At 33.6% G+C, this 23,801-nt stretch overlaps 1 protein-coding gene across 7 annotated transcripts in view; it reads left to right on the forward strand.

Moving 5' to 3' along the window:
* Positions 1 to 23,801, forward strand: part of LOC128211226 (zinc finger and SCAN domain-containing protein 12-like) — a 39,664-nt gene that overhangs the window by 4,087 nt on the left and 11,776 nt on the right. For 2 of the 7 annotated variants that reach the window (XM_052915773.1, XM_052915774.1), the window contains exons 2-4: positions 931 to 1,048; positions 3,360 to 3,898; positions 14,517 to 16,573. In XM_052915773.1, the coding sequence (XP_052771733.1) occupies positions 952 to 1,048; positions 3,360 to 3,898; positions 14,517 to 15,197 (1,317 nt within the window). In that variant the 5' untranslated portion in view covers positions 931 to 951 and the 3' untranslated portion in view covers positions 15,198 to 16,573. Of the gene's footprint in view, positions 1 to 930; positions 1,049 to 3,359; positions 3,899 to 4,511; positions 4,727 to 9,283; positions 11,295 to 14,516; positions 16,574 to 18,953; positions 22,265 to 23,801 lie in introns of those variants that run through there. The other 5 variants (XM_052915778.1, XM_052915777.1, XM_052915775.1 and 2 more) reach the window with 4 other exon arrangements.

A 23,801-nucleotide genomic window follows, 5' to 3' on the forward strand; every position in this document is an offset into this window, starting at 1 on the left:
GACAATAGGAACGCTGAATGTTTGTGTTTACTTACGGAAAAAATGAAAACAGTGATAGTGACACTGAAAGTAAAAGTGAGAAAAATGTTGTTGCAACTATACAATCGCTGTGCATATAGGATTCTGACAAGGATGCAAAGGGTTACTTAATGAATAGTACATGCAAAATTCCTGTCTCACTGAACAAGTGCATTAAATAAATAATATGTTCTGAACATATTTTTTGGACTCTGGGAATTTTTTAACCACCTTAGAGAAGGAAATAAGACAACAAGGTATTCTATCAAGTTGTATTGATCAATTTTCTTCTTACTAGAGATTTTCCTAGAATGAAAGTGGAGTCATTGACTCTTGGGTTATAGACCCTGTTGAATGCATGTACCTTGTCTTTCGCTAAAATTTACACAAAAACTGGTCTGGTCCTGCAAAATACATGTAAACCTCAAGTCCGACAATGTGATTATGACTTCCGTACAGACTGCTAAAGTATTTATCCATATATAAGAAGTCAAAATAATTGTAATTTGTATGTCTGAAGATTTTTTAATGATTTTTTGTTTGGCAAATCTTACAGGATTTTGTAGAATCCTAGAAATAATGTCTTAGTAGTCTTATAAGGTGATGTTGGCAAAAAACTTCAGTTGATTTGCTGTCTGTGATTTCTTTCTATTTGACCTTTAGTTAAAAAAATATTCAGTCATTACAAGCAGTTAAAAATGAAATCTTGACAATTGGCCATGGATTTCCAAGTGTCTAAATAATAATAAATAACCTGGATTTCAAGTGAGAACATGAAATGTTCATTGGTCAAGTTAAAGCCATATACAGTTTACTATAGCCACTTTAAACTTTACCCCAACCTGTTAAATTTTCTTAACAACACTTGTAATAATTATGTACAGTTTTAAAAAAAAAATCTTTTCTTTTTAGTCAACCTGAAACCATCTAACCATGGGTAGCTACCTGATGATGCTGTATGTTACTGTGGACCAGGAGTTGGCCCTCAAGTCCTACTTCACTCAACAGGGCTGGCCATTCAAAAAACCAGGTACTGTCATGGGTTCCGTTAATGGACGTATATTACGTCCGGTTTTCGTCTTCATACGTCACTGTAGTGTACATGACCATTGATTGTAAATAAGGAGTCATTTGTTAGTTAACCCCCACTCTGTCAACATGTGAAACTTTTTATAAATGATGCCATTTATTACTTATTATGCCCCCCTTCGAAGAAGAGGGGTATATTGTTTTGCACAGGCATGTCGGTATGTCGGTCGGTCGGTCGGTCCGTCGGTAGACCAAAGCTTGTCCGAGTGATAACTCAACAATTCCTGGACGTATGGTCATCAAACTTCACATGAAGGTTGGGCCTGACCAGTAGATGACCCCTATTGATTTTGGGGGTCATCGGGTCAAAGGTCAAGGTCATAGTGACCTTTAATGGTAAAATAATTTTAAAGCTTGTCCAAGTGATAACTCATCAATGCCTGCACCCATGGCCCTCAAACTTGACATGGAGGTTGGGCCTGACCAGTAGATGACCCCTATTGTTTTTGGGGGTCATCAGGCCAAAGGTCAAGGTCACAGTGACCTTGAATGGTAAAAGGTTGTCTGAGTGATAACGTGACAATGCCTGCACCCATGGCCTTCAAACTTGACTTGGAGGCTGGGCCTGACCAGTAGCTGACCCCTATTGTTTTTTGGGCTCAATGGGTCAAAGGTCAAGGTCACAGTGACCTTGAATGGTAAAAGGTTGTTCGAGTGATAACCTATGATCATTAAACTTGACATGGATGTTAAGTCTGACCAGTAGATCACCCTTATTGATTTTAGGATTCATAGAGCCAAAGGTCAAGGTCACAGTGATCTTGAATTGTAAAAGGTTGTCCGAGTGATAACTCAACAATGCCTGAACCCATGGCCTTCAAACTTGACTTGGAGTTGCATCTGACTTGTAGATGACCCCTTATGATTTAAGGGGTCATCGGGTCAAAGGTCAAGGTCACAGTGACCTTGAACGAAAAAAACTTGTCTTTTGATAACTTGACAATGCCTGCACCCATGGCCCTTAAACTTGACATTTAGGTTTCTGGTGACCAGCTAATGACTCTGGATTTTGAGTTCATAGAGTCAAAGGTCATGACGGTCATAACACACATTATCCTCACACTTTAATGGTCATAATCTTAAAACAGCAACAAATCAGCTGTCATTTCGGTCCATGCATATTTCATTCAATTTTCCATATAATCCTGACAACATGGCGCTCAGGGGGGGCATAATGTTTGACAAACATCTCTTGTTTACTAAACATTTTCCGGGTTTAAAACCACTTTATGAAAAGATCTTACTATAAAGGTCAATACTTCACTGACATTCATGATTTTGACTTTTTTCATACAAGTGCACAAGCTAGGTGTCTTCAGAAGGTCAATCTGTTCATGCGCTAAGGCCTAAAAACTGGTTTTGTTTATGGCAAACCAACCCTCCCAGGCAAAGCCCCTCAACCTTAGATAAAAAACAACTTTTTTTCTATCTTTTTCTATCTTTTAGTTATTGTTGACTGTAAATCCATTTGTGTTAATTACAATTATAAACATGAAGTACTAATTATTTAATAGGCAATATATATACAGAAAAGTCATAGTAAGCTTTCATGACTTGCTTTGCTATTTTTATCAAACTTAAAAAAAGTAACGTAATTTGTCCCTGTCCTACTAAGTCTTTTTGAGACCATTGTCTTAAACTCAGATACATGAACCTTTTTTAAACCTAAGCAAAAAATAAGCACATATCATTCATTATTATTTTTGAACATTTCAATCCACTTCTTGAAAGCTGCACTGTCACAGATTTACCGTTTTACCAACTTTTTTATTTTTTGTCTTGGAATTAGCAAATTTTTGCGTCAATATCTGCAAACCAGTGATGAAAGACGGTTTGCAAAAGATCAGATCACAGATTTTCATATTTCCATTCCAAATTTAATGTTTTATGGCTTAAACTTAAACCGTTGCTAACGGTTTAAGAAACATGCATTAAACATCCATTTTGGAGAGGAAATATGAAATTCTGCAATCTGATCTTTTGTCATCAGTCTTTATCACTGTTTTTTTAATATTTATGCCAAAAACTGCTCGTTCAAAGACAAAAAATAAAAAAGTTGTCAAAACGTTCAATCTGTGAGAGTGCAGCTTTGAAGAAACCTATATTTAAGTCAGAGTGATTGTAATTGTGATATTTATGATCTTGACCTTGTTTCCAACAAGTACCAGTATTCTGTATGGTGTTCTTGTTCATGTACTAGATTAGGAATTTGCAAATAAATTATAATCTTAATACTTTGTATATTTTCACAGACCTGAAAGTCACTACAGAGGAGCTAGGAGGGGTTGTTCAAAACTGTTTGCAAGACCCTGAAGAACCTCAGAGACCCACTCCCGCACTACAGGAAAAACATCCGTCCAACAAGAGAAAAGCTCCACAAAAGCAACGGTTGCCTGCGAAAGTTGCAAGACAAGTGTTGCCTACTGTTGACAATAATGTGCCTTCAAATGAAGTCCAGGATTCTGTAGAGACATCAACTGCTTATGAAGATATCGTCGCAAAGGTGGAAAAGAAGGATGAAGTAAATGAATACCATGTTGCTACAAGTAAAACAGTAAACAATATTGTTATAGAAGGAGAAGACTTCATTGTAAAGGAAGAACTTCCAGACAGCAATGATGAAAGTGACAATGACACAATTGATAATGACTTTGACATTGCTGAAGAATCAGGTGTTGATAGTAAAGTCGAACCACCAGAAGATATTCCAGAAACAAGGACTCTTGATGAACCTGGCACATGTTCTGAGATACTGGTAGGAGCATCTGGGCAGAAAGAGTCGTCCATAAAAGTGAGTCAATGTTTTAATTATCCTATAAGAAGTAAGTCCAATTCACATTTTGTAAACATGCCATCAGGTAACACGTTGTCCAAACAACGTTAAGTTGAAGTAATAATTTTATGTTAACAAAACTAAGAATGTGATTTCCAACTTTTTTACAACAGGTAAGTGATTTGTTTTCCCTGAAACAGTAAAATGAAACTAAAATGTGCAGGATCATGGATAACCTCATTATATTTGTTCCATATTTTTATTAGGGATGGAAGCGAATATCCGAGTATCCGGATATCACGCAAGTATTCGGATACCAAAATTGGTATTCGAATATTCGTTAAGAATTAAAATTTCAATGAAATAGCTTAGCAGAGACATAGCAATTGCTATAAAACTTTTCAGATGAAATATTTCATGTGATCAACTGTGTCTGTTGCAAAGCGGGTATGTGTCACAAATCTACTAATTGGGTGTTTGCACAAGGCGTGATATTGTGTCCTTGTGCAGCACCCTGTGAAGTTCTATGACCTTGTTGACAATGACAAGTGTTGTTTTATGATCACAGATGTGCTTAATTGACACTAATTGGCACTAGTTGATATTGAACGGATTGATCATTAATCCATAGGAGTTGATCGTCCAATCACAAGATAAGGGTCGTGCGTTCGATTAAGTGCGACATCGAATGACAACTGTTGTGAGTATTTGAACATTTCGGACTTGAAAGTAGTGTGTGTACAGTGTTTAATTCAATTATTTCCTATTTAGTATTTATTCACGTTTTATTTTGTGTAGTATATTTTATTTTTCATACGATATGTAAACATGTTTAGTTTATTGATAAATAAAAAAACTACACGCATGTAAATAAAGAAAAATCAGATCGTCTTTTTGTCTTCTTATCTTTTCCGCAATTATATCCGTCATTACAAAACACCGCAGAAATTGTAGGTATTGCATTAATCAAACAATGACTATCAAATTCGCACGGTGTTTATGTGGTATTCATCATGAGTTTTATGACGTAAAATAAGTTGTTTAGCTTTGATTATAACATTATAAATTATTAAGACTGAGAAAAAATGAATGAAAAAGTGAAATTGCCATATGAAGAATTATAAATGAAGTGGACAATTATGTCAAATAACAGAAGGTGGGTGACACATAATAGGAAATTTACTTATTATGAAAACAATTTGATACGAGTATCCGGATAGTATTCGAATACTTGATACGAATATCCGGATACCGATTTGGTATCCGGTTTCCATCCCTAATTTTTATGTAAGTGTGCAAAGCTGTTGTAAAGTATTTTTAACTTTAAGCATTTAAACAGGACATGTGACACACACTTATGGTACAACCATGCAGAAGCTTATAGCAAATAAATCAAAATATTTGACCATTAGCGAACTATTTCTTGATTCATCTGTGACTTCCTTTTGTCTGTGTCTTTAGTTCATTGTCTGTTTAGCCCTTCAATGCCTTGTGCCCCATAAACAGGGTTTATTTCACAACTCTTTCACAGCATAATGTATGCATTCAAAAGTGAAAACATGCATATTTGCCATCATATTATAAGCTATTTTGGCTTGATTTTTGTATTTTTCCCAGTCAACATTTTTCCCAATTTGCATGCACAGGCAGTGAAAATAATTCCAAAAAAATCGCTGTGTTAATATGTTTGTTTATTTCACTACTGTGTTAATATGTTTGTGTCCCATGTTCATTGTCGTTTTGGCCTTGTCATTGGTCGAAATTAGCACAAGCCCACAAGCCCTGCACTGGTAAAATGCTTTCCGGGCTTGCTCAAATTCTTGATTTTTTATAGCAGGGCTTGTTCATGAATTTGATATTAAACAATACCATAAGTATTCGGGCTTGTTCATCCAAAAGTCTAAATTCGATGATTGATTATATGTTCAATTTTTGTGATGACTGCCTTGTGCCTCTAAACAGGGTTAGTTTTTAGCTTGACTATTCGAAGAATAGGTGGGCTATACTACTCGCCCCAGCGTCGGTGTCTGGTTTAAGTTTTAGGGCAAGTTGGGATTTTCACTTATAAGTCCAATACCCTACATTCAATATACTTAATACTTCACGCAGTTGTTCAGGGCCATCACATGATGAGGTTAGATAACTCCTTATTATTCTTTACACAGATTATGGCCCCTGAGTGACTATGGAACTTAGGTTAAAGTTTTAGGGCAAGTTGGAATATTTATTAATAACTTCTATATCCTTTGTTCAATTGACTTAATACTTCACACAGTTGTGCAGTTCAGGACCATCACACAATGAGGTTACATAACTCCATATTATCCTAAATACAAGTTATGGCCCCTGATTGACTTAGGTTACAGTTTTAGGGCAGGTTAAAGTTTTAGGGCAAGTTGGGATTTTCACTTAAAACTCCAATACCATTCATTCAATTGACTTAATACTTTACACAGATGTTCAGAGCCATCACATAATGAGGTTAGATAACTCCATATTATCTTCTATACAAATTATGGCCACTGATTGACTATTGAACTTAGGTTAAAGTTTTAGGGCAGGTTGGGATATTGTTTAGTAACTTCTATACCCTTCATTCAATTGACTTAATACTTCACACAATTGTTCAGGACCATCACCCAATGAGGTTACATAACTCCATATCCTTAATACATGTTATGGCCCCTGATTGACTTAGGTTAAAGTTTTAAGCAAGTATAAGTTAAGGGCAAGTTGGGATTTTAATTAAAAAACTTCTATACCGTTCATTAAAATTTTTAATGCACTTAATAAAATTCAAAATTATTTATGACCATCTTACAACAAGAAACATAACTCCGTTTTAAGCCTAAATACAAATAGTGGCCCTTGAATTATTTTTTTATTTTTTTTTTTGAAAGGCATATTTGTATATTCTTAACCACATTTTCATAATGGGAAATCAAGTTATTTGAATGACTTGCGTCATTGTTTGGGCGGGCTGGTGGGAGGGCACCATCAAAGTCACCTTATGTATCGAATAATTTTAGTTAGGTTTGACATAAAGAGACCAAACTTGGTATTATTACATCGTTATTGTATTCTAAGTCAAAGCGGCGTGGTCGAGCGCTCTGTCTTACGACGGCTCTTGTTTGACTAGTGAGCTTGTCCCTGTAGTTATTGTATAATGAAGAAAGGAACCCAATGCCAGTCTTTCCTTACATGTATATCTAAAACACCAAGTTACTGACTTGCAGTCACTATTTCTGGGACGGATTCACCTTCATTAGCAAATGCTTGAATTCAGCTACTTTCCAATAATTAGTGGAGTTTGTTTCTTAAATTGTATACATGTCATGCTTCCAATTATTTGAATAAACAAAGTACATGCATTAAATATCCCCAATTAGAAGCATTACACATAAAAGTATCCCAACATGAAAAGGCCTGGCTCTGATTGTTTATAGTTCAGAAGCCATGGTCACAGACAACAGTTCTTACGAAAAATTTGACAGTACAGTAACTCAAAAAGGGTATGATTTATTACCAGCAAACTTCGGCACTAGGTTGCCCTTGGCCAGTAAAAGACGCCTATTGTTTTGTGGTCAGTAGGTAAGGGCTCAACTGTGTCCGCTCAATTTCGTGGATAAAGGTAGACCTAGGATCATCAAACTTCAGCTAAAGGTTGCTAATGACCAGCAGATGTCCCCTTCTGATTTTAAGGTCAGTAGGTCAATTATCAATGTCTAAGTTGACTTATGAAACTTTGTCTTCAGTTAAATGTTTGTATTGTTTGTTTTATGAAAACATGTACAACCATTGGTCGGGGGAAGGACGTTTCGTTTTAATGCAAAACACTCAGTGAAAAAATGTTCGGTTGCAAACAAAATGGCGGATTTTTAAAAAAAAAGTACCAAATTCGTTCAAACTTTTGACTGGTAAGTGAATTCTTTCTTTATTTTTTGAAAATCGTATGCATTCAGTATGTGACTTAAGAGCATAATGTTTAAACAGCGTCTTAGTTAGGAATTAGAAGTTCAAAGATAAAATAGTTATTGAACAGATTTTGGATTATGATGCAATGTTTACATTTTATGAAAATGTTGATTTTATCCATAATTTCACATTATTTTACCAGCAAATATGGCAAAAAGGTAGTGGTTTTCAACTTTTGTAGGGTTGACACCATCAGCCAATTGTTTAATACCTGTTATCTTTTTGGTTTGGTCAAAGTAATCTGAAAAGTTAATTGATTGGCTAAAAGTAAGTCTTGATAAGCATCGTCATTGGAATATATATACTAGCCAAAAGACAACAACCATAATAATCCTAGTTTAATACAACTTGGTGGAATGGATGTCAGGGGTGAATGTTTTGACACACGCCCCTCCATTTAAAGGGACATTGATAATGCCTCAAATTTCAATTTCCAAGAGGGGGGTGCAGAGAAATATATAGCCATTTTTCAGTCGGAACTGGTGCATTTTGCCGAATTTTAGTACTTTTGTCATGAACATTTGTGAATATTGGTCATCTCAGGTCAGTGCATAAAATCGGAAGATTGTAACCAAAAGTATTGTTAACATTATTACATATGAAAATAGTTGCAGTTAGTCAAATATTTTTACGGTATCTTGTATATGATATATTAAAAAAAATTACGTCGTGTTCTTTGATGTGTATATAAGGATTATGCTGAATTGGGGTTAAATGTTCTGGAATGTTTGCTTTTAAGTTCTAAAAGTGTCAATATTCTTGTAAAAAGCTGCACTCTCACTTATCAGCAAGTTAACAAAAGATTTATATTTTTTTAATTCAGGACATATCCATCTTCATAATCACTCACTAAAATTCCACTTCCATATGAAAGGAATGAACTCTGAAAAACAAATTTTCCTTACCCTGTTAATGCTGCACTCTCACAGATTAAATGTTTAAACAACTTTTTTTTGTTTTTGTCTAGGAACTAGCCAATTTATGCGAAAATGCGAGGAAACCTGTCATTTAAGACTGTTGACAAAAAATTAGAACGCATATTTTTATATTATTTTTAGTTAAAAAAATGATGTGTTATCCATTTTGGGACCTTATGTCATTTGTGGGAAACCAGTATGGGATGTTTTGTCCACACTTTTAAAATTATGTTCTATGTTGTGTTCACCATGACAAATAGTGTGAGATATTTTAATCACCTTATCACAAATGGCATGGGATGTTTTGTCCATGTTTTCTCCATGGGATGTTTTGTCATACATTCTGCCTATTACTAGTATGTGCATGCTTTCGGTAAAGAAATTCCAAGAAAATCATGCCAGTAGAACATAATGTAGATCATGGGCCTCTTGTTTTAATTTAAATATTTTTATCAAATAATGAATTAGAAAAATTGAATGATTCAATTTGAAAATTTATTTCCGTTTTCAGCTTGTGAAAGCAGGTTCGGATTTCTCTGAAGAAGAAAGAAGAACAGAATGTAGAGTGTGTGGAATCAAGTGCAGAACAAAACGAATTCTGGAACGACATATCCTTAAACACAGCACAAATGTATATGCTTGTGAAGTATGCGGGAAAACATTTCAAGACAAATACTATTTGAATCGACATTTAAAACGCCATTTTTCAGAATATGTATGTCAATATTGTGGGAAGACCTTTTCCAGTTCCCAAAGTCTCAAAAAACATGAAGACGTCACACATTCAGACAATCCCCAATTTAAATGCAATTTTTGTCAGAAACTTTGCTCAACCAAAGCAGATCTTCAGTCACACAAGGCTCTTCATGACAAACAAGAGAAACCTTTTAAAAGCGAAACATGTAATAAGACATTTTTGCACAAGTCCAGCCTCATAAGACATAACAAACAGTGTAAACACAATACTGAACAAAAAGCTCAGAACTTTAAATGTTCTACTTGTGACAAAACCTTTAAGTTGGCCAGGTTGCTGAAGCAGCATAAACGTGTTCATTCTGAGCCGAGATTTTCATGTCATGGGTGTGGAAGAAATTTCATATGGAGACAATGTTATAAAAATCACCTTAAAACTTGTGTTAAGTAAATCAGGAATGTGATTTGTTTGCAGATTCATGGATTTCCAAGGGACCCACCACCCCCCACAAAAAACAACAACAAAAAAACAAACAAAAAAGAAAAGAAATAAAAAAATTATATCTTTTTTCTATTTTTTTTTATCGATTAAAAGAAGTGAACTGGTTGCTTTTAGTTTTGACTGATACTTTATTTGTTATGATACTCCAGATTGCTTGTAATTATAAGTCAGGAGAGCCCTCTAAATGGCATCTGAAGATCCAGTTGTGCTTCTGTATCCTCTTTGAACCTGTACAGGGCCTAAAGTCTCTGAAAATACATTGCCAAAATGGTTTCAGCCTTTCAACTGCCAGGTGTAATTCAATTACATCCATGTAAATTCCAGATATTCAATTTACTGAATCTAGCCCGTGCAATTTTGCACAGTATTTTTGGTAGATCTTTATAAGAACAGCACTAATTACTTTAACCCTTAGGCTGCTAATGGCAATTTTAAAGGCTTTGCAAACAGCTTGGAACCAGACCAGACACCGAGTAACTCGGCGCCTGGTCAGGTTCCAAGCTGTTTGCTACTCAGTCAATATATCCCCAAAGTTTTAAGTAAATTGAAAGAAATTTAGAATAAACCAGACGACAATTTTGAGCAGACGACAATTTACCCAGCATGCAAAGGGTTAAAGTGACACACTTATTCAAAATCAATACATACACATGTATAACAAACATAAGTTTTGAGTGATAAACCTTTAACTACTTACTTAATAATGCAATTATGGAAAATATTAATTACTGAAAACAAGATTGTAACCTTGTATTTAACAGCAGAAAGCCCAAAAATATTAAATGATTGGTGAATGCTAAAAAATTAACTGTGATCTACTATTGTCTCCTAAGGTAGAAATACTGTGTTTTATGCACACTTCTATCAAATTAAACTCGGTTTCCTACATGTACATAAGAACCATTCTTTTTGACATTTATTCATCCTTTAAGAACAACTAAAACAATATTATTAATTGTGGTAAATATTATTTGGGAGTAAGAGTGCATCTTTAATGGAATGGTAATGCTTAAAGATTTTTGAAGGTTCCAACTAAAATAACCTGGCAAGATCAGCTTGATTTCTCCCTCTCTAGTTTTTAGGTTAAGATTTGATTTAATGATGTATGAATATCAAAGAAAAAATATACTTCTAGATGTTTCTTTTTTCTTTTAATGTATTCATTAGGACACACAGCATATCAGTCAGAATTCACTGGTGGTTAAAAACTTGGTATTTTTAAATAAAATGTGTTAATTAAAAAAAAAAAACTAGATAAAATTGAATGCAATTTTCTGAATGTTGTTGGCATTACTGAACATACCCGGTAGATATAAATGTTTTAATATTGTACACATGCATTTTCAAGAAATGTATTTTTTATTTGAAATAAAAGTAATGTCCAACATGTAAACTTTGCGTTATTGTGACATTTTTCATGTTGTTGTTTTTATTTACAATTTGTACTTAATTTTTTTTAATTGTCTGTGCTACATTTGGTTAGTATATGGTGCATCAGTGTTTTTGGATATTGATTTATATTTTTTACAGAAGTTTATTTTGTATTTTCATTAAAAAGTAATTAAATACATTTCTACACAAATATTAGCTTTTATGAAAGTTTCGTTACTTGCAGGCACCGAGGCATGGCTGAAATAGGTGTCTTGAAAAAAAATTAAACTTTTTTTTTTTTTTTATGAGATGGTAAAACATTTTTATTTTTTGGTATATTATTATATACGGTTATTATTTTAACCTAAAAGGTTATAGGGACTGTGTCACAGATTGGCACCAAAAAAAGTTTTTTTCTGTAACGAATCTCAGGACAAAAGAATGTGTTACGCTTTGATATCATAATTGTAATAGAAAAGTACCAAAATGTAAAAAAAAAAATTGTCGGACACCGGGTTCGAACCCGCGTCGCCAAAATTGCAGTGTAGCGTCTTACTCACAGAGTAACAAAGGCTTTTACTAATCGGGTGACATAATTAAGCTATACTCTACCTCAGTATTATCACGTGATAACACCGACTAGCCAATCACACATAAGGAATGAATTCTACCTGGTAGACATACCCATTAATCTTTTTGAATGGAAAAATGCGAAATAACTGCTAAACTTAAATAAATTGTAAACTTTGTGGTACTTCAGTTAGTAAGTTTTAATGCATTGTACACATCGATGCCAAGTTTATGTCAGTTTTCGACAATTTTCTCTTTTTTTCGCTATTTTATCATACGTGAGACAGCCCCCTCTAATGTTAATTATTGATAAAGAACAGCTCATGAGTATTTAAGGAACTTGTTGATTTGCTTTAAAACGTCTATGTTCCAATTTTTACCCAGTCAAAACAGTATGATAAAATTGTAATACCTGATATGGCTATTTCAGTACGGTTTGATTTAATTTGAAGATGATGCGATTCATAATACATTATTTCTGAAAAAAGTATATTTCTTGTTACTCTGATACCCAATTTTATCCAAAAAATTTGAAAATATATGAAATAAATGATTTTTCTTGTCTCTCAGGTGATGTTGTTTCTATAAAAATATCTGAAATAGGGGTAAAGTAATTCCAGTTTAAACAAAATTGTTCTAAGACAGCAATTTTCCTTTGATTTTTTTTTAATCCAGGAAATGTTACACATTAAAAATTATTAAGTTAAACATAGTTTGAAATAATGCCCATTAGGGACTGGGTCTTACTACCTATATATTCATAATGTAGACTACAGCCATTCTTGTTTGTTTCCTTTCTTGATTGATCATCAATACTGTACATGTATTTATTACCTTTGCACTATTTAATGTTACTTGTTAAAGCTGCACTCTCACAGATTTACCAATTTTACAACTTTTTAATTTTTTGTCTTGGAAAGGGCAAATTTTTGCGTAAATATCTGTAAACCAATGATGTAAAATTGCTGAAAAAAACTCAGATCGTAGATGTTCATATATCCGTTGGAAAATTAATGTTTTATGGCTTAAATCGTCAGTTTCCGTTTAAGAAAAAGGCATAAAACATCAATTTTTGAACTTAAATATAACAATCTGCGATCTAATTTTTTGTCAGGGGTCTTACATTTGTGTATATAACTGGTTTCCATGGATTTTCGCAGAAAATTGGTTCGTTCCAAGACTAAAAATAAAATAAAAATGGCAAACGTTCAATCTGTGCGAGTGCAGCTTTTGAAGATTTTTATTTTCAAGTGTTTTATATTATCTTGGAATATGTGAGCAATAGTGTGCCAAACATTAATTATTATCCCCTGCGGTATCGAAGGTTTTGGGAGGCTTTGTCCATCCGTCATGCCATCTGTCTGGATGTCATTCTGTTTCACTCCTGAACCATATCTTGGTAAGGATTTGTCAGATTATGTTCAATCTTGGTCATAACATTCCATGGGGGTCTAACATTTATTACTTTGGCGGAATTCAAAGTGAGGGACTTGTCCAGTGCGAAACAAAATTGCGATTTTTCTTGGTATTTTTGTATTTTCAAAGGATATTTTGACCTGGTAAGTACATGCAGGTTTATGTCACTGTTATCATAATATAAATATGCCAGACATATAACCAGAGGCCATACGTGTTAGCTGCTCTCCGTTTTTTAACCTATGATTCTAGAGGCCTTGACAAAAAAGTTATTGAATGTATAAGCTGTAAGATTGTCAGTTTACAAATTGAAAACAGAAAAATGCATGACTTGAAACTGTGTTTTTAGACTTTACCAAAGTCCACATGATGCATCTTTCGGAAATAACAGGTATAAAAAATATTGGATAGGGACAAGACTGAAGTAGTTTATCTAAGTATACAATACAGTGATAAAGTTAAGAAAACCGTTTTTATTTTAATATTGCATGTTTTAAATATGACATACAAAATTTAATTTTGTTCAAAAGTTGAAATCTACTGGAAGTCCCAAAAATAGCGGCGCACCACTGAATATAGATGTGCACTTGTATTTCTTATTCCAGGTGTAGAGGTGCACCTGTCTAAATGTAGAGATCACTTCTATTTCATTTTTTTGACATATAGGATCTAGAGCACCTCATTTGACCCGCACCTTTCGATATTGATGTGCACCTCTTAATTTTCGAAGCGCACATCTTAATTAGGTAAACATATACTTAATACACTTAATGACTAGTAAAATGTTACTTTTGTTGAAAAGTACTTCATAAATTTATATTCATCTATAGTTCAGTTAACAATCATCATTCATTTTGTTGAATTCATAGCCTTGTTAATTTGAAATCGCCTGAGGAAGTTTGAAATCGCCTGCTTCGTCAGTTCACTATGCTTCAAATGATGCTAATATCTTAATCCAAGGGCCTGAATTCTCTGTTCTCTTTCACTGTTTTTTTTTTCAATATAAAAATAGCTTTTTAGGGGTTGATTATTAAATAAAGTCAAACATCTATAAATATTGTAACGCAGATTATACCGAATTCAAAATTGTGAGCTAATAGTTCAATTCAATTTGAAGGGACAAGGAATTTGGGACAGAAAAAAAGTCTCTTAACTGCTTACTCTAAACTAACTTTCAAATATCGTGTTTCAGAAGCAGCAAGCAATGGATTCCTCGTCAGAAGATGAATTTGAATCAACCCAGGCTACAGCTAGACAGGGCAGTGACTGTGCTGTTTGCGGCAAGTCATTCAAAACAAGGTCTGGACTGCAACGTCATGTGTCGGTGCACGGGGCATTTAAATTCAAATGTGAGATTTGTGACAGGGAATTTCACAACAAGTATAACTGGAAGGAACACATAAAAAGAAGGCACTCAGCTATTCAACATTTATGTTCACACTGCGGAGGAACATTCACAACTCAATATGCCTTGAAGAAACACGAACAAATAGTGCATGAAAAATACCCAATGTTCCAGTGTTCGATATGCGATAGGGTTTTTTCATCTAAAGAAGTATATAATGCGCACTGTATTCGACATACATCTAAGACTTTGAAGAAACCGTACAAGTGTTTGAAGTGTGGCCATGGATTTCTATACACAAGCACACTGGCACGACACATGAAAACTTGCAGCTCAAAGGCACAGAAGCCAAAGCCAACGTACGTGTGTGAAATTTGCCAGAAACAATTTAGTTTGGCTAGGTTACTGAAACAACATAAGCGTGTTCATGAAGATCCAAGATATTCTTGTCATGTCTGTGGTAGGACATTTAACTGGAAGAATTGTTTGGATATACATCTTAAGACATGCTTTGCTCCTCAGTTTTAAGCCAATAACATTAACCTTCACTTGATTTTGCAATTTGTTAACTGTATTTGAAGGGAATACCTAAATATATGATAGTTTACTTTACTGGTGTAGAAACTTAATCAAAATGTCATTTGGCATGTCAGGCTTAAAACTTCACTCTCACAGATTGATATTTTTTTGTGTCAGAATCAGCTGATTTTGCCCTTTATACCTCTATTTTAAATTAGTCATAAGATAACTCCCTATAGAATTTTTTTTAATTGTTTACAAAAATGCCGAAAATTTGATTTTTCTTAAAAAGTCGCACAAAAATTTGCTCATTCTAGAGCAAAAATAAAAAGTTGTCAAAACAGGCAATCTGTGAGAGTGCAGATTTAACAAAGTTTGTTTGTGTATATTCATCATCTTAATCACGTTTTATAATGTTAACCCATTAGGGCATGTGAGCAATTTGTGTAATAAGCGGTAACACATAAATGTTTGTTTCAGGCCTCCATAAACCTACCCTACGTTTTTTACCCGACCATAGACCTTTTTTATTGCTTACAGAATTTTTTTTGTTAATTTGTTTGATTTTATCATTTTTTATTAATAAAAGAATTTTGGGTTAAACAATACCAGCGATGCTAATTAATACTGATTTTATAGGAGCATACATATTTATTGTTTCAGGTAACAGAAATACCTAAAAAAAAGTTAATAAAATAAAAATAAAATGATATGTATTAAAAAAGAAAGTATGAAAACTGTAACAAACATAATGTTAAGGCCTTATGACTCTCGAATAAGCAAATTTTGTTTAGCCAGGGAAGGGCTGAAATAAACAAAACATCTTTAGTGATTTCCTAACTTTAATTCATTTCTTGATTTCATTATCTGTCTGATCTTGATAATGATTTTATTTCTTGAACATGTAAACTCATCTTCATTTTCATTAACCTATATTTCATTCATTTACTATGTAATATAATTTTTTAACTCTGACTATGGACTATTTTAGAATATATGACTTCAGTTTTGAAATAACTTTAAATCATAGATGAGCATGTTTATAAATACTGGCCAAGATACATTTTATCCACAATACTGTGTTGATAAGATTTGTTTTTATTTAAATTGTTTGTGAAAATTTCATTAATGTGAACAAATATTCTTAATTACCAACTTGTATATGTCACAGTTATTGTTCTTTGTTTCAAATAAATGTGTATATTTGTAACTACTGTAGGTATGGTTCTTTATATTTCTTATTAATCCTTTAAAGGATCTTTTCTATAATCAAGGATTGGTGATTTCTTCAACATTATGTTTAAATTAAACAGACTTGTTCATGGTTTGAAAAATGATGCACTTTTTATGAAATGTTTTAATTTCATTGCGGAATAAAGTGTGGCAAATCATTATGAGTATTAAAACTACTAACTCATGTTATTTAAGCGAATCTTCAAACACTTCTAGACGAATTCCAAATCTTGGAGGTGTTGGCAATATCTTTGTTTCCTCTACTTCGTAGTGGTAATGAACTGAATGTACATATTCAGGCTGGTCAGTCCATTTTCTTAAACGGCCATCTTTCGCTCGTTTTTCGCCTGGCCTTTCTTCGAAATGTGATCCATGAGTTTAAAAGTACATTATTATTGCCCTTAAAAATAATTTTCCTTTACCATTTTCATCACCTATAATTGGATACTTCCCGCTGTAGCCTGCACCTCATCAACAACTGAATGCACCAAACCTGCGTCAGTTGTCATTTTAAACACGGTTGTGGTATCTTTACTTCAGCTAATATACAACAGTTCCTTGGCATGAGCCTCCAGTTGACATTGAATAACATGCCTTGGTTTCACATCATAGTACACACTCAAGTAATTTCAGTGTGACGAAGAAGATGGCATTTTATTTGAACTGACATTATACCACATTCGCCTTTAAGACTTCCATCTGGTGATACAAGCAAAATGGGCTACCCTTTTTAATGGTAAATGAACCTTCTTCGTAAAATACATGTTTTGGGAAGTAGACATTTAACTATGGTTGCTACTACGTTCAGTTCGTTCGTTGATCCATGTTCCATGGCACATTTCGGTTGTTCATTGGGTTCTGTACGTGCATCGCCACAAAGACTGATCCAAAATATTCTTTATGTACAGCTTATGTTCCCCGTTTTAAATACGCCCACGGAAATATGTCTGCGTTTAGCATCCATCTCAACTCCTCTCGTGATTTTAGTTTTCTATTTGCGCCGTGCTCCGTCATGTCACGACAATCCCTGTGACAGCTTACGAGTGATCCGTTTTTTTTATCTGTACACAGCTGACAAAGCACTTCCGCCACTTCAATAAAATCTCCAAACATATTCTCATCTTGAACATCAGTGTTTTTATTCTATTACGAGCAAATTTTTATTTTTTTTCTTCATTGGCTTTTTACAGTTTCTTCTGTATGCTTTCTTGAAAAAATATCTTAAAAGCGCAGTTTTTAAGTGACACTCGTTTAAAGATTTTTGCACTGTTCCGGTATCTCCTATTGCTCTCTTTGATTGTCCAAACCAGTGTTATAAAACGTGTGGTTCCATTTCACAAGCTGAATACACTCCTTGTTCAAAAACAACTTCTATGCTTCTTAGAATTTCTTCGAGAGTATGTACAAAGTACGCGACTTTGTTTTTCAATTTTCTTTACAATCATTTGTTAGCTTACACATTCAATATTTTTTAAGAAATCCTCTAAACAAAGGTTTAATCCTCTATAACACGAGGAGCTTACACGTCCGGCAACCGGGTAGGCGTATTTCTATAACGAAGAAGTGGTATAAACCTATTAATCATGTATAAATATCCTTCAAAAAATGCAAGAAGAATCCGCCATTTTGTTTCGCACTGGACATGTCACTCACTTAAAATGTTAGAATTTAGACCTGTTCAAGTCTCGACCGCTTGTTAAAGTGGGTCACATTGAGTCAAAAAGTCGGTCACAAAATTAAAAGTGAGAGTCGTAAACACTGCCATTTTTACAGAAATAGTAAGGGGTTTTACCTGTTTTAGTTATAAAAAACAAATAAAGTTTGTCACAACGAAGAATAAGTATATCGAGTATAGACATGTCGAGGTCTACAGATAACAACACCATTAACTGTAGTGATCGACATTAATGTATAAGTAAACTAGTGATAAATAGAAAACCCACGGGCAAAGACATGTTTAGATGAAACTACTAATCATTTGGCTTATAAGCGGCGAACAACAACATTATAAATCGCAGAGTTTTTTTTTGTATCATAGCATTTTAAGTTATCGATGCAAGTTATCCCCACTATTTGCCCTAATTGAGTGATACATTATGAATATATACCGCAATTCTTCTAAACAAATATTGGATTTTAAACAACGGCGAATGCAATTTATGTACCCACTTACTAGATTTTAACTTATTCCTACACGCGTTCTGTCATTGTGACGCAATTTGACTTTTCTTTTCAAATACTAGTAAGTCGAACAAAAATTTTACGTCATCTATAGATGCGACAATACCTGTTATTATTAAAAATACTAGTGTATTCTAAAAAAAAGTGAGATTTCGTCGCGGTAAGAAACTATGATAACTAATTTCGAATGAGCTGTACTATTGAAAAGCAATCTTGGCACAATTGGTTTATCAAGTCAATATTACACGTAAAAATCTATGTACTGTTTGGTGTGTCACTTACATAGTGATGAGCAAATTTATAAATACATGTTTTTTTGAATGAGTGATTATTTGTTGTTGTTGTTTTCAGATAAATGTTATCAGTGGATCTCTGAACATTTCTGGAATAAATTTGCCTGAAGACACTGTGTCCATCGGACGTTTCAAATGCGATCTGTGTGATTATTGTACCAACAAGCTTGGCAACTTTAAGCGTCACTTGAACATTCACAGCGAGGAAATGGAAATGGATCCACAAACGAGTACCCAAACAAAACCTTCTAGTTCTACATCAGCTACAGCAACAAAGGAATATATATGTGACCAATGTGGGAATGTTTACAAGACAAAGTATGGTTTCAATCTTCACAAAAAGAGACATGAAGGCACCTACAAACATACATGTCAAGTTTGTAAACGTGGCTTCAATCAGAAAACTCAGCTAAGGTTTCATTGTGCAAGTCATCAAGGCCTGCCTTCTTCAACTTGTTCATTTTGTAATCGGACTTTCAAAGGACATTCTTCACTACAACGACATCAGCGCATTTGTTCATCTAATCCCCAAGCCTCTGTTGATGTTCATTCACAATTCGCCTGTAATGAATGTAGCAAAACATTTTCTTCTAAAGACTTCTTAAACTCTCACACTAAAGGAAAGCATGGCATACCTAGCTATAAATGCGAAACTTGCGGGAAGTGCTTTTCGTGGCGTTCATCTTTGAAAGTTCACAAACGTTCTTGTAAATAAGTCATGTTTACATTTCAAATCATTGCCAATTTAAAGGACTGATGTTTACATTTTAACTCATTGCCAATTTAAAGGACTGATGTTTACATTTTAACTCATTGTCAATTTAAAGGACTGATGTTTACATTTCAACTCATTGCCAATTTAAAATGACTTATGTATAAATTTCAACTCATTGCCAATTTAAAGGACTGATGTTTACATTTTAACTCATTGCCAATTTAAAGGACTGATGTTTACATTTCATTTCAACTCATTGCCAATTTAAAAGGACTGATGTATAAATTTCAACTCATTGCCAATTTAAAGGACTGATGTTTACATTTCAACTCATTGCCAATTTAAAGGACTGATGTTTACATTTCAACTCATTGCCAATTTAAAGGACTGATCTTTACATTTCAACTCATTGCCAATTTAAAGGACTGATGTATAAATTTCAACTCATTGCCAATTTAAAGGACTGATGTTTACATTTTAACTCATTGCCAATTTAAAGGACTGATCTTTACTTGTCAACTTATTGCCAAGGACATCTTTTGTTTGAGTTCGTATTTTTTTCGGGGGGAGGGGTCGCTTGAAAGTTTTATGGGAACCTTTGTTATCTGACTTTAAACAAGAATAACTTAATTATTTTTTCAAAAGTTTAAATGAAACGTAGCGGAGTATACGCTGCTTACAGAGCCCCGCCTTCGGCCTTTTTGTTGCTCGAGTTGAATTGAGAGTTGAGTCTTCATAAAAGATTTTAATCTTTTCACATAACCGCCACCTGATGGAGCACTGTTAAAGCATTATTTTGAAAACGGGTTTGTGTATGAGGAAACGAATCACCTAATGAATCTCCGGTAAAAAGGCGGGACCCTTGAAGCGACATAGACTGCCTTTGTTTTAATTAAAATGGTCAAAAAATGAGAAGTTATCTTTGTTGTTAGTTATCATTTGAAGCAAAATGGTGCCTTCTGACGTAATGTATCACTTTGTATACACACACTTTATAACGAAGTAAAACAGTCTTCTTTTTTTCTTTTTTCTTTTTTATTATTAAATATTTCACATTGCACAATACAATTGATCATATACATACGTAATGTATAACATATGGTGTTTATTATGTAATGCTTATTTAAGAAGTGAGGGTGGTATCGATACAGAAAAGAATAGACATTTTTATATTGTTAAAAAAAAAAAAGACAAAAAAGCAGAGATCAATTTTAAACTAGAAAAAAAATATTAACAAGTAAATAAAGAGTTTATAAACTAAGAAAAGGTAGAAAGAAAAAAGACTGTACTAGAGGATGTTGCTTAAATGTAAAACAGTCTTAACATACAATTTGAATATAAATTGTACGTGTAGAGTTTACATGATAATGCATTTAACAGTGGGAAATGAGAAGACGAGTATGACCTTCTTTATTTAATTTCAATGTTAATATTTTGTTCACTTCTTATAGTTAAACATTTTGTGTTTAAGAAACACATAACGGTTTTTCTTATCACCCCCCGAAGGAAGCAACTAGAAATTGGACCGTCAGTCCCCTTGGTTTTCGATCAAAGATTGGAGATATTGTTGGCCCGTACCCCCTAGGCTTGGTAGGCAGGTTGGTTATGACCAACACGGAGAAACCGTTTTGATTTTGAGGTTAGATGTTTACAGATAAAGGCCGTGGTGTCAAACAGCTACACTTAAAAACAAACAAGAAATTTGCTACATGTATATATTGTGTGTTGTTTGTGGATGTGTATTGTTGATCTGTGTTTCTGACTTGGCTCTGTGCCATAGAATGGAGATTATTTTGAAGCTACCGAGTACGTACTTGACTTGTTTCTGAAGTATTTCAATAATATGATTGTCTTTATTAACTACTAGTATTTATTGCACTGCTGTCTGTTTTTTTATGTTGTTTATAATGATGTTTATAAATAACGCAAACCTAACAATACCAAAGATTGAATTTAATTCAATTTTTACAAAGTGTTAGGCAAACGGTCTATTGTTGCAACATTTAAAAACCTTTTTATACCCCCAAAACAAAGTTTGGGGGGGGGGGGTATACTGGAATCGGGTTGTCCGTCTGTCTGTCTGTCTGTCCGTCTGTCCGTCTGTCCGTCCGTTTTTTTTTGTCCGGGATTCATCTTTGTCGTTATTGAACAAATCTTTTTTCAAACTTTCAAATATTAATGACCATGATGTAAACCTGTGCCTCCGTGGATTTGGTCAGAGTCGCATGATCCTGAGTGGAGTTGTGGCCCCTTAATGAGTTAAATTGGGCAAAATTAGCTTTGTCCAGGATTCTTCTTTGAAGCTATTGAGCAAATCTTTTTCAAACTTTCAAATATTAATGGCCATGATGTAAACCTTTGCCTCCATGAATTTGGTGGGAGTCACATGATCCTGAGTGGAGTTGTGGCCCCTTAATGAGTTAAATTGGGTAAAATTAGTTTTGTTCGTCCTACTCCTTCGTCATTTTTGAATGAATCTTTTTCAAACTTTTAGCCATGGTGAGAACATTTGCCCCTGTGATTGTGGTTGGAATCACATGATCATGTCTCCAATTATGGCCCCTGAATAAGTTAAAATAGGCAAAAATTATACAGCTTTGTCTAGCCTAATCCTTGGTCATTTTTTCTCATTTTTTCTATAAATCTTTTTCAAACTTTCAGATGTCAATGACCAGGGCAAACAACCTAGACAGGGAAGGGTTGGGGGGGTATTCGTTAGCCTTTGGCTTACAGTTCTAGTTTTTAATTAAAACTGATTGATATCATTTGATATTGCTCGATGGCTAAAGTATGTTTTTAAAAACAAAAAGAAACTTCCCTTTAGTAATGATAGTGCAAGTTTTATTAGGCTCTTTTATAAATTATATTTAATTATTTGTTTAAAAAAGACAATAGAAAATAGATCCGCGTCACTTGCTCCATACAATTGCTTTTTTGCTGTATGATATTTTCTAATCATGCGCTGTTCAGTTTCACGTCACATGAAGTCACAGCGAAACATCTTATTGATCATGAAGCTTGAAATTATAGAAGATTTTCAATATTTGTTGTTATCCTAAAATGGAAACATTATAGAAGGTATATACATTGAGTGAAATTGACGGTATAAATGTTGTAACAATGTATTGTAACATATAACTGTGTTAAATTAAATATGCAGATATTGGTCGATTCAGTTTCATTAATCCTTAATAAAACGATGCATAGGGTTTTCTTTACATTTTTATCTCAATGTAAGAATTAATCCGAACCCAAATCGTGGGTCATGTCATTTTATTTTTATTTTACTTTTCCAAAATAAGAACCTTGGAAAGCTGTTCTTAGGGAATGACACATTTTAATTAGTAATTCTATATGTTATCGAACAGTGTTTAACCGAAGCGTTATTCAAAATGCAGTCTTACTCCCAAAAGAGTTTTACCACCATTAAAAATATTGTTATAATATTCCAATAATGACTAATAAATGTCGAAAACAATGGTTCTTATGAAGGATACCGAGTTTAATTTGAAAGAAATGAACATAAAACACGGTATAACTACCTAATGAGACTATAGTAACCACAGTAATCTCTTTCAGCATTCATCAAACATTTGATATTTTTAAGCTTCTTGCATGGTTACAATCTTGTTATCAGTAATTAATATTGCCCATAAATGCATTATTTAGTAAGAAGATAAAGGTATATCTGTCAAAATTGATGTTTGTTGCACAAGTGTATGTCTGATTTTGAATAAGAATGTCACTTTGATATTGCATGAGTTTTCAAAAATGTGTTCAATTATGTTTACTGGTCATGACGAATTGATGTACATTGAAATAAATTTATAAAACGACTCGATTTTCTTTTTTATTAGTGTCTTCCAAAAGTAATAGGGTAAATTCTACAAATAAACAAGTATTGCATAATATTGTAACATAAAACAAAATTGGTAACACTAAATGTAGAATGTTAAATGGAATTGAACATAAGGGTAAAATATAATTCCAGTATTTTTTTGCCAAATCTAAGCTGAAACATTTCACATTTCACATGGTTTGAAACAGAGAGCAATTTTGTATTTACCCTGTAAAAAGCTGTAAGGGAATGAAGACAATTTTTGCTGTTTGTACACCGCCGGTGGTCCGTGTGTAAGTCCAATGCTCACCGCCTTATTATGGGGTACTGCATATTCAATTTAGATTTAAACT

The sequence above is a fragment of the Mya arenaria genome, chromosome 12 (genome assembly GCF_026914265.1).
Source record: "Mya arenaria isolate MELC-2E11 chromosome 12, ASM2691426v1".
In the NCBI taxonomy this organism is placed as follows: Eukaryota; Metazoa; Mollusca; class Bivalvia; order Myida; family Myidae; genus Mya; species Mya arenaria.